The sequence below is a fragment of the Thamnophis elegans genome, chromosome 3 (genome assembly GCF_009769535.1).
Source record: "Thamnophis elegans isolate rThaEle1 chromosome 3, rThaEle1.pri, whole genome shotgun sequence".
Lineage (NCBI taxonomy): Eukaryota > Metazoa > Chordata > Lepidosauria > Squamata > Colubridae > Thamnophis > Thamnophis elegans.
Window position 1 is genome coordinate 74,877,853 of NC_045543.1, and position 13,425 is coordinate 74,891,277.

The following is a 13,425-nucleotide window of genomic DNA, read 5'->3' on the forward strand; positions in this document are numbered from 1 at the left end:
AGGGGTGAGTTTGAGAGCGAGAGAGGGAAGCGGGAGGGGAAAGATGATGAGGGGGGAGGAGAAACGAGACCAGTCGGAGGGCGAAGAAGAAAAAACCGGGGACAAAAAAGAAGAGAAAACGAGGCTCTTTTTTCCCCCGTCTCTCAGGTTCCCTCCTTCTCCTCCCGCCCCTTTTCACAGAGCCGCTGCAGCTTCCCGCAGCCGCGCGCTCCCGCCGATTGGCGGACTCGGAGGAAGGTCCTCCTCCTTTTCTCCCTCCCTCCCTGCCCCCCTCCCTCGAGAATGAGAAGCGGTACTGATTGCGGCGAGGAAGTTTTGGACCTTTCTCGCTGCCGTAGGCTTCTTACACCGCGGCAAGTCCCGACGGGATCTTTAGCAAGGACCGGCTCAGGATTTCGAATGGAGCGGAGTTCGGCGGCAGTAAGCACGGTGAGGCGCCTCCGGAGCCAGGAGCCGCCGCTACACAATAATAACCAGCAACAAGGCCGACGGCGGGGACAGCAGCAGCAGCAGCAGGAGCCTCCGAAGCAACTCTGGGAGAAAGAAGAAGATGAGCGGGACGGCAAGAAAAAGTCGGCAGGGAGAGGCGCGAGCTCCCTCCCGGAGCTGCTGACGGCGCTCGCGCTGCTCCTCTACTTGCTGGGTCTTCGCGGGCTCGTGCATGTTTCCTTCCAGCAGTTGGTGAACGAGGCGAGCGACCCCGCGGAATTCAACGCCCCGCGCGCCAGGTAATTGACAGTGCCGTGCGCTCATCCCGCCTCCCCGTGGGTGCCAATAGAGGACGGGTAATTGATCCGCTTGGAATAAGAAGCACCTAGTCCGAGTGATGTTTTATAGGGATATATAGATACATAATTCACTGAAGAGAAGAAACTGCGCGTTTCGTTCAGTGTTGCTGCCATACTAACGTTCGCGAGGGTCTTCCCATTTTTCCATGATTATTGCTAAACGAGAAACTTTGCTGGTTGATCTTTGGAGGGAAATTAGGTTTAGGCCAATAGAGTCCTTCAGTAAACCATAAAGGGTGGGGGGCTTCTCCTGAATTCCTGGTTTTATCTCACCAGGTTGTAGGTTCTACATCTCTATTTTATGTAAAAGAGGATAGTGGCCTTTGACATTTCCAATTAAGTATAGAGCAGTGTTTCCCAACCTTGGCAACTTGAAGATGTCTGGATTTCAACTCCCAGTAGGGAGTTGAAATCCAGACATCTTCAAGTTGCCAAGGTTGGGAAACACTGGTATAGAGGAATGTGTATATAACCTTAAGGAAGAGATGCAAGAACATTTAAGGCAAAATAAGGGATAACTCAGTCCTCAGAATGAAGATGTGACAAATAAATTTGAAATAACATTGCTTTGAGTCTGGTATAAGGGGGCAGAAGGAAGTTGGCAGGCTTTAAAAGATTACTTTTTTATTATACCTTGCAATAGTAAAATGCTATTTGTGGAATCCTTGCTCTGCTTTCTGATCTGGTCTGCACGGACAATAACAGAGTGACAGTAAAAGTCTATTGGTTACTACTTTGATTCAAGAAGGAAAGTACAAAAGCCATAGTTATCTTTATTCTCCTTTGAAAAATGAATTGTATTCTCTATTTGGGCTGTGGTGTGAACAGACCAGGAATAAGAAGAGCAAGGTTCAGCCGTAGAAACTCACAGGATGAAATTGGGACAATCACTCTCCTTTGGCCCAGTTTATCTTAGAGTTCTTATAGGAATAAAATAATGGGAAATCCCTATGCATACAAGATAGGTAGGTAGGTAGATAATCTTTTTGGGAGAAGAGAGTATGCAAAGAAATATATTTAACGAGAACATAAATAATATTTGCTGCTCAGAACCAAACATTTCTCTCTTGAAGTTGAAGAGTTTGTATGTGAGTTTTATTTATATGTGCAATTTGTTTATGCAATGTATTCATGCAAATTTATTTAAGCAATATATGTATTTATTTATGCAATTTATTACACCCCCTCTGTCCCAATGGATGCTCAGATATTAGACAATTCCCTTTTGAGCAATCCTTGCTGATTTTCCCTCAGGCCCACTGCATGTGCAGAGAGAACTTGTAGAGATGTTGGATAGCCATTTGTCTGAAATGGTATAGGGTTTCCTGCCTAGGCAGGGGGTTAGACTGGAAGACCTCCAAGGTCCCTTCCAACTCTGCTATTGTATTGAGAAGTAAGATCGGTCAATCTATATCACTTGGCATGGAGCATTTGTAGAAGCCAAAATGAACATAATGAAAAGAGATAAGAGTTCCTTTCAATATTTAGAGAATAAGCAGTACTTCACTATTGAGGTGAAAATGTTTGATTTGGAGGCATAGAGGCATACATCAAGCCAGTTAAATATTGAATGGCTTTCTCCTGCAGTGACCTGAATAATGGGAAGAATAACCACACCAGTAATGAATCACTCTGAGTGAATGCCTTTTGTAGATTTTTGTATCACCTTACCCAATGTTTACTTTTGTATGGTTAATTTGAGGTTTATTTAAACCTTGGTGTAAATTGTGCAACCTTCTTTTGATGTGGAAACCATATAGACAATTTAGTGCAATGCTGAATAGACAAATGATCTACATTTGCTATTTCTATTTCTTACAATATTTAAGTAAGATCCATCTTTATATTTTTGAAAGTTATGAAATCAGGAAAGGGCAAAGAGTGACATATCCCCTTTTTATACTGCTTCCATTTCTTTAATCCTCTGAATATTTCTTTCTTATATCTGTAGATATGGTATCCACATTTTTATACCAACCTGTATATATATAAATAAACATTTTTCTAGCTTTCTGTGAATATTATTCTGTAGGTTATTCTTGACTTTAGGGGTGAGTAACAAAATCAATTACAACATTTCTTTTAATAAAAGTAGCTGATGCAGAATGCATTATTTTTTATTAATTTCTTAAATGAAATTTGAGCTATCAGTTATATTTCAGTATCTTTTGATCTTTGATCTTTTTGAACAATTTCTCATCTATCCAAAATGGTGTTTATATAGAATTAACTCATATTGATTTGATTATAATTTAATTTTGAGTCTAGAATCTTTAACATACTCACCTTGCTTCATAATGAATGCTACCATACTAATATAATTTGCACTTAATTTACAAGCAGATTAATACTTCTTTTTACTATCTATTATGTTATAAATCTCCCTAGTAACTAATATAATCTAGGTACATTACAAATTTCTCATGAAAATGTATGTTATAAAAGAATTTAAAACAGTAAAGTGAAAATAATAACATACTGTTCTATTATACTGTTACTTAAATCATATTGAATGAATACAACACTATGAAAATGCTTGGACACTTTAATGCAGGTGAAGATGTAGTTCCCTGGACAGGTTATTCCCTAAGCAGCAAACAGCTAAGATCCACTAAAAGAAGGATCTGTCCTTCTAGCCTTCTAGAACAGGGAAAAGACAGTAAGTTAAATATTGGCAGCAAATATTAAGTAGTCATTGTTCTCAGATTTCTACGCAATCCTGAAAAGAAGTTGATGGATTATGTGCCATCAAGGTGCTATCAACTCTTAGTAACTACATGGATAAATTTTCTTCCTAATCTGGTGCTTCTGATCTTCCAATTCCCATTGTTCCCATTGCCATGGTAACTGAGTCAATCCATCTTGCTCCTGCTTGTTCTCTTAATTTCTTCCACTTTTCCCAGCATTGTCTTCTCCTGAGGGGAAAAAAAGTCACTTTAATTAGGGAGATTCTGTGCTTATGGGAAGCCCTTCCAAATAATATTCAAAGCATACATAGTCCTGTTATACTACATATAGATAGGTTGCAGACTATACCTCTACTGCTACAAGAAAAGCCAAATATCTCAGTTCAGTGATAAAATTCATTTTTTTTTACTACCGGTTCTTTGGGTGTGGCTTGGTTGGCATGGCAGGGTAAGGATACTGCAAAATCCCCATTCCCTCCCCACTCCTGGGACCAGCCAGAGGTGGTATTTTCCACTACTCAAAATTTCCTGTTCTCCAGAACCTGTCAGAACCTGCTGAATTTTACCCATCTCAGTTCCTGTTTAAAAACATCTACAAGTTCCAGGTTTCATGTTTATTTATCAAGGAAAATAGTCCAATAACATTAGAAGAAACTTCCCTACTTTTACAATTTCTTCAACTTTAGAATATTTTGAACCTGAATTATATTCCAGATTGATTTTGTATTACCGTATATACTCGAGTATAGGCTGACTCAAATATAAGCCGAGGCACCTAATTTTACCACAAAAAACTGGAAAAGTTATTGACTCGAGTATAAGCCTAGGGTGGGAAATGCAGCAGCTACCGGTAAATTTCAAAAATAAAAATAGATACCAATAATGTTTTTGAATATTTATTTCAAAGAAAAACAGTAAACTAGCTCTGTAAGTGGATAACACATTAGACAGCCTGCCATTGTCCATTGAATAACATATACAGCCTGCCTGTGCCCATTAAATATACAGTAGCCACTGTAAAAATTTGCTCTGGATAACAAATTATTATCACACAATACCGGTGTATTCAATGAAATACTTCACTCACCTCATGATGCCGATGTCCCGCTGTGATGATGATGTCCCGTGCAGCCGCGGGAGCGATGTCCTGCCTCCTATGACACACGGCACAGTGATTCCTATCATTGGATCACTGTACCAGAGGAGGTGGGACATCGCTATGTGGCTGCTTGCCATAACAAGGAGGAGGTGGGACATCGTTGCAGAGCGGCAGGAGGGGGAGGAAGGGGAATTGTAAGACAGCCCTGCATTACATTAGAACGTGAGGAGGGGGGATGGTGCGGTGCGCGCTGCGCGGCAAACTGACACAGAGGGAGGGGAAACTCACAGGGGCGCCGGGCCATTCACGAGCGTCACCCAGCAGCATGGCCCCGCCCCTTTTTCTCCTCCATTTCGGGCAAATTTTTCACTGACTCGAGTATAAGCCGAGGCGGCTTTTTTCAGCCCAAAAAGTGGGCTGAAAAACTCGGCTTATACTTGAGTATATACGGTATATACATTAATGCAGTAACTCCACGTATGTAATGCTGTGCATATTGAAGGAAATGTGGTAGTCTTTTATGATAATGTAAATATAAAAGTATGTAGGTTTTCTCAATAGCGCGACTTTATTCTTATGTATAAATCTGAAGCACAGAAATCAGTAGTATTTAGTATTTTAGTATTTTATTGTCACTTATAGGCCGCCCTTTTCCCTGAGGGGACTCAGGGCGGCTTACAACTCATGGGAAGGGGGTGTAAGACAAAACATAAAATAATATGTGAGTACAAATAAAAATAGCAATAAAACACAACATTCATTCAACATTCGGGTGGGGTGTATGAAGATCTTATCCCCAGGCCTGGCGGGATAGCCAGATCTTAAGGTTAAGTAGGTCACATATAAGTGTATGAATCGTACGCTGCAGTACTGAAGTCTTCTACATTTTTTCTTATAGGTAATAGAGCATTACATATGAACCTCATGACCTACAAATCATGAAAAAGTTATTAGAATTATTTCATAGTACATATCAATAAATTTGATGCTTGAGTCAGAATTTATAAGAGTTGTACATTTCACCCATGTGTATCAATTGCTGTGTTTTAAGTCAGTGATTTTCAATTGGTGCAATATATACTACTGATAGAACTCCAAAATAGTTTAAATGGGATATTAATTGTTGAACCTTGAATTAGGTCTTTCAAAAATTACCATACATAATAAATGTAGAAAAAAACCTGACTGTTCTTGTTGGCAAAAAGTGGGTACATTTTTGTTTCTGTAATAATAATCTAAATTCTTTAATGGAGTGATTGGTGGAAATTATGAAATATTTTATAATAATTTTCTAATGTTTTATTTTTTATGTCCCACAGGAAATATTTAGAAAATATTACTGCAATTGGTCCGAGAATTGTTGGAAGTCCAGAAAATGAAATTTTCACTGTTGACTACCTCTTGAAACAAGTTAAAGCTATTGAAATTAAAAGCAATCATGCCCATACAATCTCTGTAGATATACAGAGGCCAACAGGCACTTTCAGTATTGACTTTCTTGGAGGATTCACCAGTTATTATGACAATATTACTAATATTGCTGTTAAACTGGAACCCAGAAGAGGAGCTAAACATGCTGTGATGTTGAATTGTCACTTTGATTCTTTACCAAATACTTCAGGTAAATAGATCAAAGTATTTTACAGGAAAAATTGTATTTCACAGAAAAGTGTTGTTTCTTTTCTGTTTAAAAATTTAATTAAAGTTTAATTTAAAAGTTTAATTACACTTGAAAAATTATTTTTAATGCCCAGAGGTAATTCTTCATTAATTCATTATAATAAAATGTTTTTATATTTGTTGAGTTCTTTTTTAATTCCATTGTGTTTCTAGCCATCAAAGACAGTCACAGGACACTGGGGTATAGCTGTTCTATTCTTAAAAATGTAGTGTAATTGAATACAGTAACTATTTCAAAATTATTCTAATTGGATTGAGAAATGAAATAATTGTTCTTCTCTTCTGTTTCAGCTTTTTCTGTTGAACTAATTCTCAACATATTCATTTAAAATTGCATACTGTTTGTATGAACAATATATGTTTAATTAAATTTATATTGCTTAAAAACAAATATAACTTATTCATTTAATTAGATTCTTGAAAATATTTATGAATTCATCTGGGCAATTCAAAATCTACTGAACATTGTCCCAATTTGTCCTATAGAACATTCCAACTGGAAAAAAAATTGCAGTAGCAATTAATGCTGCAAGTCTTTGCAGGTTGTGAATTTTCTTCTTTTTACTACTATTCTACCTGAATGATCTAAATTCAGTAATTTTGTAATGGTAAATTTGGCAGAGTTGAGTTATACAATTCAGTTCCTGTTTGCAATGAACAGTAAACTTTTTTTAAAAAACTTTTTATATATTAAATGGTTTAAATTTTATGGGCAGAAAAGTATATAAATGTGTCAACCTGTTGGGCATAACCCAGGTTTGGAGCTCCTCCAGTCTTCTATACTATGATATTTCTAAATGTTCTATAATTATGTTTCAGCATCAGGTAATTAGTGTGTTATATATCTTATTTTGTTAAGGTGCTAGTGATGATGCTATCAGCTGTTCTGTAATGCTTGAAATACTGCACACGCTTTCAAAATCGTCTGAATCTTTGCAACAATCTGTTATATTCCTCTTTAATGGGGCAGAGGAAAGTATCTTACAGGTAAGAAAACACTGAGTAGATTCTTAATACTTTAATATGAGCAAACGTACAGAGTTTATTTTTTAATAAGATGCTAAAATTGCTATGAAGGTGTATAAAACTGAAGGATTTGACAGATACTTGAAATAAAAGTAAGTTTTTTTTTCTTTCCCATCATGACAGTGAAACTGAGTTCAGTTCTTAATCTTGATTATATGCACATGTGTGGGCATGTGTTTTATGAAAACACTGTATTGCAATTAAGAAAAGAATAGTTTGCTCTACAATGCTCAGGGAGTTGACCGTGCTTGTTTAAAATGGTCCTTCCCTCTTTGAGCTGGGAAAACTATTCTAGCAAGCTGCTCTTTTGGAAGATCAGGATACCTTGAAACTATATAAAATGGCTGTTTTGTGTAACTGCTACTGCTTGCCAAGATTAATCATTAGATTACTTAATCTTTCAAATGTGCACATTCTCTTCTTGGACTATGAAAAAGATGGCCTGTTTAACATTTATTAGTGAATTGTTATATCATTTATTCTTTTTATATTTTATGTTGTATAATGTATAAACACACTTAATATATGTTTATTAGTTTTTTGATGCTGGCTTGTAACCTAATAAACTTTGAACTAATTAAGCAAGAAAGCCAAGAAAACAATACAACGTTTTTCCAGAATTAGAATCTCCTTTGTGCAATCAGAAGATATTTCAAACATATCTAATACATATTTTCTGTCCATTGTCTTTACTGTTTAAATCAAGGCTAGTCATGGCTTCATTACACAACACCCGTGGGCCAAATCAGTGAAAGCATTTATTAATCTAGAGGCTGCTGGAGTAGGAGGGAAAGAACTTGTGTTTCAGACTGGTAAGATTTTTAATACCGCTCATATAAGTCTTGTGATAATTTCATTTCAAAATCACAATGCCTCCTTTTTGATGCAGCTTTTCAGTTGAAGATCACAATAGGATTTTCATTTCTGATAAACAATTATTTTGTTTTCATTACTTGCTGTTATATGTAATTTTTAGTTGGGTTTTTAAGACTGGCTAATTGTTAAATGATTCTTTGTTACATAACTGTTTCATTGCTACCACAGAGCTTTTATTGTGGCCTTTTAAAGACAGATTACTGTGATAAAGGGGAATTATTGCTTTTATAAATAGATTTATGAAATTTAATTGGCATATTTGGTAATAAGTTTAAATACAGTTGGTATTTGTGAATGTAAATGTGTGTTGAATAGTGTAAAAGGTAAATGAGGACACAGAGCTGGCCTCTTTCCAGAAGCCCTTTCTGACCCAGGTCCTGCTTCTCTGGGATAAATGTTTATTTTCATCTGGAAGTCACTGCTGTTTAGTCTCTGCACAAATATATGTTTGGCATAGTGGTATCCCAGGGCTATATCAGTCTATGAGAACTGACATGACATTCATTTTTGTTGTATGACATTCCTGCAGCTTGATGGAAAGTGATCTGCCAATGTTAATAGAATTAAACATGAAAGAGCTGGAGTTTTAGCTGCAGTTTAACATCAACCTCCATATACTGATCTCAGCTTTAGGCACTTTATAACCTAAGAAAGGCATTAGAAACCCATCTGGATGTAGCAAGTATTTAGTTGCTTGCTACCGAAATTTATATAAGGAAGATTCTTCCTTACCTAAACAGCCATCTGAATGGCATACAACATTTGGGTCAAAGTATTACCTAGGAGGAGTTTTAAGACAGCTGGTACTAATTCATTGTTAGTAAAAAAAAATACATTTTATTGGCTGTTGCAGTTTCCTGTGGGATGGGAAAATCACTCTATATATTTAATTGGGTTCAGTTGGATTCTACTCTATGTTCATTTTTGGACTTTGGCTCTTTTAGCAAATGTCATGATTTTCAGTTTTTGGAAATTATCTACCAACCTATTCAGTTTGCAGTGCTGAACTACAGAACTCATTGGCATTCTAAGTTGTATGGGTGAGCAGGAGATAAGGTCTACATCATCTCCATATAGGAGATGTTAGGGGTATAACAATCTGTGTTAGTCACTGTCTCAGTCACAGAATTAAAGAATAGTTAACAATAATTAGGGCCCAAAATATATTCCTGAAACCTTTGTATGAATATTGCTTCTGAAAACAGCCCTTGGTTATTATATCTAAGTCTGAAGAAGGAGTTTGCATATGAATTTTTGATCATACAAAGAAGACACTGATTCATGTTGGTATTCCTGGGTTTATCCCACAGAGTCTTTCTAATTGTAGAGTCAAAGGTAACTAAAAAGTCCAAAAATGCCACAAATAAGGTTGATTATATAAATTATTCCTGGATAAAATGATATAATTTCAAAATACAGTGTACACTGACTGACGATCTCAACTTATTTGTCCTGTATAATTTCCTTGGATTTCATCCAAGCTTAGAGTTTATTACTCACATTCTTTGCATACAACTTGTCTGGGATAGTATTAAGGTAAGTTTGTGATTAATGAGGCTTTCCTCATTTTTGGGGAAATAGGAAAATTTATGGTTATTCCAGTCCTTAAGCATCTTCTCTATTGTAATTGGGGACAGTATACAAAGTTTCATAATATTCTCCCTGAGTTTGAACTGAGTCCTGACTGGCCCTGAGCAGAAATTCACCCAAACCAAGAAGTACTCCTTTTCTTGATAGAAAGGATGTGTCAATGCCATGTATTTTTCATAGCCTTCAGTTTCTTTTCCCTAAGGATTGATTCATATTGTGATTTGAGATCATACAAAATTTTACAAATGGCCTAAGATGATAACATTTATAAGCAACATAGATGACTTGTGACTTTTCCTTGTGAGCAGCTAACATTCTCAAACCATTGTTGTTCTTAGTTGTACAGGTAAATGGGACAGTTCCTCTTGAATTAAATTTGCTGATTACCAATCATACCATCTGGAAAACTTGTGGTCAATTGACAAATAAGTTGAGCAATTTTTTTGCATCTTTGACTTCATTGAATTGTGGCATTGGTTTTTTTTTTTTTTACTACCCTTGGGTCACGGTAGAGCGTGTCCTCTGAAAAGCCACTCTCAGGTGTGTCATGTTAAATGTGGGAAAGGGAATGGGACAAGAGGAATTTAAAATTCCTGTGAATTTGCTTTTGTAATCATATTTAGAATCAAAGCCATGTGTTTTGCTTATGGCAAAGCACAAATTTAAATATAGAACACTACATTAAATTTTATTTTTATTTCACAGTTATTCTCTTAATTCTTACAGGACCTGAAAACCCTTGGCTGGTACAGGCATACATCTCTGCTGCTAAGCACCCTTTTGGTTCTATCGTGGCTCAAGAGGTGTTTCAGAGTGGTGTCATCCCTGCAGACACAGATTTCCGTATTTACAGAGATTTTGGCAATGTTCCAGGTATGTTAGATAGGCTTAGTAGGATCAGATTTTGGGCCTATACTTGGAAGGACAATGAAAAATAGGTGGTAGGATTGTCAAGCCAATAAAAGCAAAGAAAAACTTGTGATACAGAGCTGTCCAATGATGTTCATGTCTAATGTTGATGTGCACATAGCAGATTTTCTGAGCCAAAGAAGTAAAATAATGATGGTGGGATTACAAAGACAGTGGTTTTATTAAGAATGGTGAGTTGGACAAGGAGAACCTCCCTTGTTCCCCATTATGGCTGGGCCAATTCTGAGTAAATGTTGGTTTAGCAGTACAATATCACTTAGACTTGTATACCACACCATAGTGATTTATAGCACTCTCTGAACACTTTGCAGTGTCAGCATATTGCCCCTCAGTATCTGGGTCCTCATTTTACCGACCTAGGAAGGATGAAAGGCTGAGTCAACCTTAAGCCCCATCAGAATTGAACTCCAGGCTGTGGGCAGAGTTTACCTGCAGTACTGCATTCTGCGCTGTCAGCTTTACCAACCAGAGTAATAAAAACTGTTTATTAATATTTTTCTGAAACATTTTCCGAAGCCACATGTGAGAAAGAAAGAAAAGCATAAATAATAAGTACACAATCAAAATTATGAAGCTGTAAGCAAATATTAAAATATGATTGTTTAGTAGAAACTTTAGTAGTAATAGCACTTAGACTTATATACCACTTCACAGTGCTTTACAGCCCTTTTGAAGCAGTTTACAGAGTCAGCATATTGCCTCCAACAATCTGGGTCCTCATTTTGGTGAGATTCGAACTGCCATCTGCTAGTAACCGGCAGTCAGCAGAAGTAGCCTGCAGTACTGCATTCTAACCACTGCACCACCATGGCTCTTCATAGTTAATGTAACCTTATTTGTCAAATAATTAAATTTAGTTAGTAATACTTTGTAAAGTTATATTACAAAATTATATTAAATAATATTATGATTTGATTTTATTATGCTGACAGGAATAGACCTGGCTTTCATTGAAAATGGTTACATCTATCATACAAAATATGACACGGTGGATCGAATTTTGACAGATTCTATTCAGAGAGCAGGTTAGTATTTGCAGTTTTTCATGACTTTCAATGGCAAGATAAGATTATTGTTCCCTTTAACGAAAATTGAAATTAATAGACCCAAAATCTCAGTATCCTAAAGATAATGTTTGAAAATAAAAAGTTTATGGATAAATGTAAGTAGATAAATTAATTTTGCTTCTATATTAAGGAGTTTGGGTAAAGTTAGTTGATTTTAATTACTAAAAACAATTTAGATATATCTTACTTTTATACACTTTTCTTTTAATTTTCCCCTGGTTACATCTTACTTGCTTCTTTATCATTATTGGCCCTTATACTGAATTATTTCTTTATTTGTATTAATGTTTTGTAACTATATTTTAAAAACCCAGGCCCTCAGTATATTGAATTTTGTCCAGCCATTTACTGTTCCCCTTTCAATTTTTATTTGTTTTGAGAATTAAAAAAAAACCCAATTCCAATTGTTTCATGATATACTATTAATGAAATGGTGTGCTGATATACTTAATAAAAGATAAATCCTTAATATATACTATTTTTCTCCCTAAGGTGACAATATCTTAGCTGTGCTAAAATACTTAGCAAAGTCAGATATATCAACCAAATCTCAGGAGTATCAACACGGAAATGTTGTCTTCTTTGATGTTTTTGGCATGTTTATTATGGCTTACCCAGCTCGTGTCGGTGCCATTATGAATTGCATCATTGCGTCAGTGGCCATGCTTTATCTAAGCAAAAAAGCTCTACAGCCAAGAAAAAGAGGTAAGTTCATATCATGTTCTGTCCCACACAGGCATTATCCAGGAATATTGTTCTGTTTAAGAATAAGCAATCTTATATAAAATATAGAAAAAGAAGTAGGAAGTAAAATAGATTAGAAGCAGGAGTTAAAAGTAAAGGAAGACTAAGTAAGCCTTGTTTGCATATTGTGGCATATGGATTTGGGGGGCTGGCAAAGCCACTACTTTGCAGATATGAGCCAGACATTGGAGTGAGGAAAAAGAAAAAAAAAGAAAGTTTAGCTTTGACAACTCTGCTGTCATGAGGCTGATGAGCTGATCGGCTACTAGGAGCTCCTCAATTGCTATGGGACATGTTGCCAGTTTAACCAAAAATTGGAGACAGAGTGTGAGAGAAGGAATGGAGAGAAGGGGTGGGGGAGAGTAATGTTTATAGCTGGAGCAACCAGAGATACTGGAGAGCAAAATATGGAGAGAAGTTTGAGAGTAAATCAAAGAACTGAATTGAAGGGCAAGTGCTGGTTCCTGTTTGGGGAGAGGAAAATAACAATCCAGGGGTTGCTTCCCTAGAAGTCAGGAAGCAAATAACTAGAGTCCCAAGACCCTGGAGGGCTAGGAGGAGTGTGCCTGGTTGCAAGCAGTAGCTTCACCCAAGATTGGAAGAAACACAGGGAATCAGCTGCTGGTAGGAAGCTCTGGCTTTGGAGGAAATCTGGGCAGAAGATGCTGAGAGAGATTCTTCCCCCTATTGAGAAATGGAAGGTATTAAGCTGAGATGGAAAAAAGTAATCCCAGCCAATTCCTTTCTTTTCTTCCTTCTCTCTAATCAAGTGGAAAGAAACGGGGAAGAAGCAGGGGAGGTAAAGGTGGATGGTCGCTGATAGAGAGGCCTAGTAGGGAGACCCAATGTCAGAACTGTGATTTATATCCGTTGTAAATAATCTGTATAAAGTCGAAAGCATAAGGCCTCTTCTACTGTTCTGTGTTTCTGTGTCTATT

At 36.7% G+C, this 13,425-nt stretch overlaps 1 protein-coding gene across 1 annotated transcript in view; it reads left to right on the forward strand.

Annotated features, from left to right (window-relative positions):
• The first annotated feature begins 270 nt into the window (after positions 1 to 270).
• The window catches only part of ERMP1 (endoplasmic reticulum metallopeptidase 1), a 37,395-nt gene continuing 24,240 nt past the window's right edge, over positions 271 to 13,425 (forward strand). Inside the window, exons 1-7 of the mRNA XM_032213834.1 lie at positions 271 to 728; positions 5,894 to 6,195; positions 7,114 to 7,241; positions 7,987 to 8,092; positions 10,473 to 10,619; positions 11,609 to 11,701; positions 12,236 to 12,448. Coding sequence (XP_032069725.1) covers positions 283 to 728; positions 5,894 to 6,195; positions 7,114 to 7,241; positions 7,987 to 8,092; positions 10,473 to 10,619; positions 11,609 to 11,701; positions 12,236 to 12,448 — 1,435 coding nt within the window. The 5' untranslated portion in view covers positions 271 to 282. The remainder of the gene's footprint in view (positions 729 to 5,893; positions 6,196 to 7,113; positions 7,242 to 7,986; positions 8,093 to 10,472; positions 10,620 to 11,608; positions 11,702 to 12,235; positions 12,449 to 13,425) is intronic.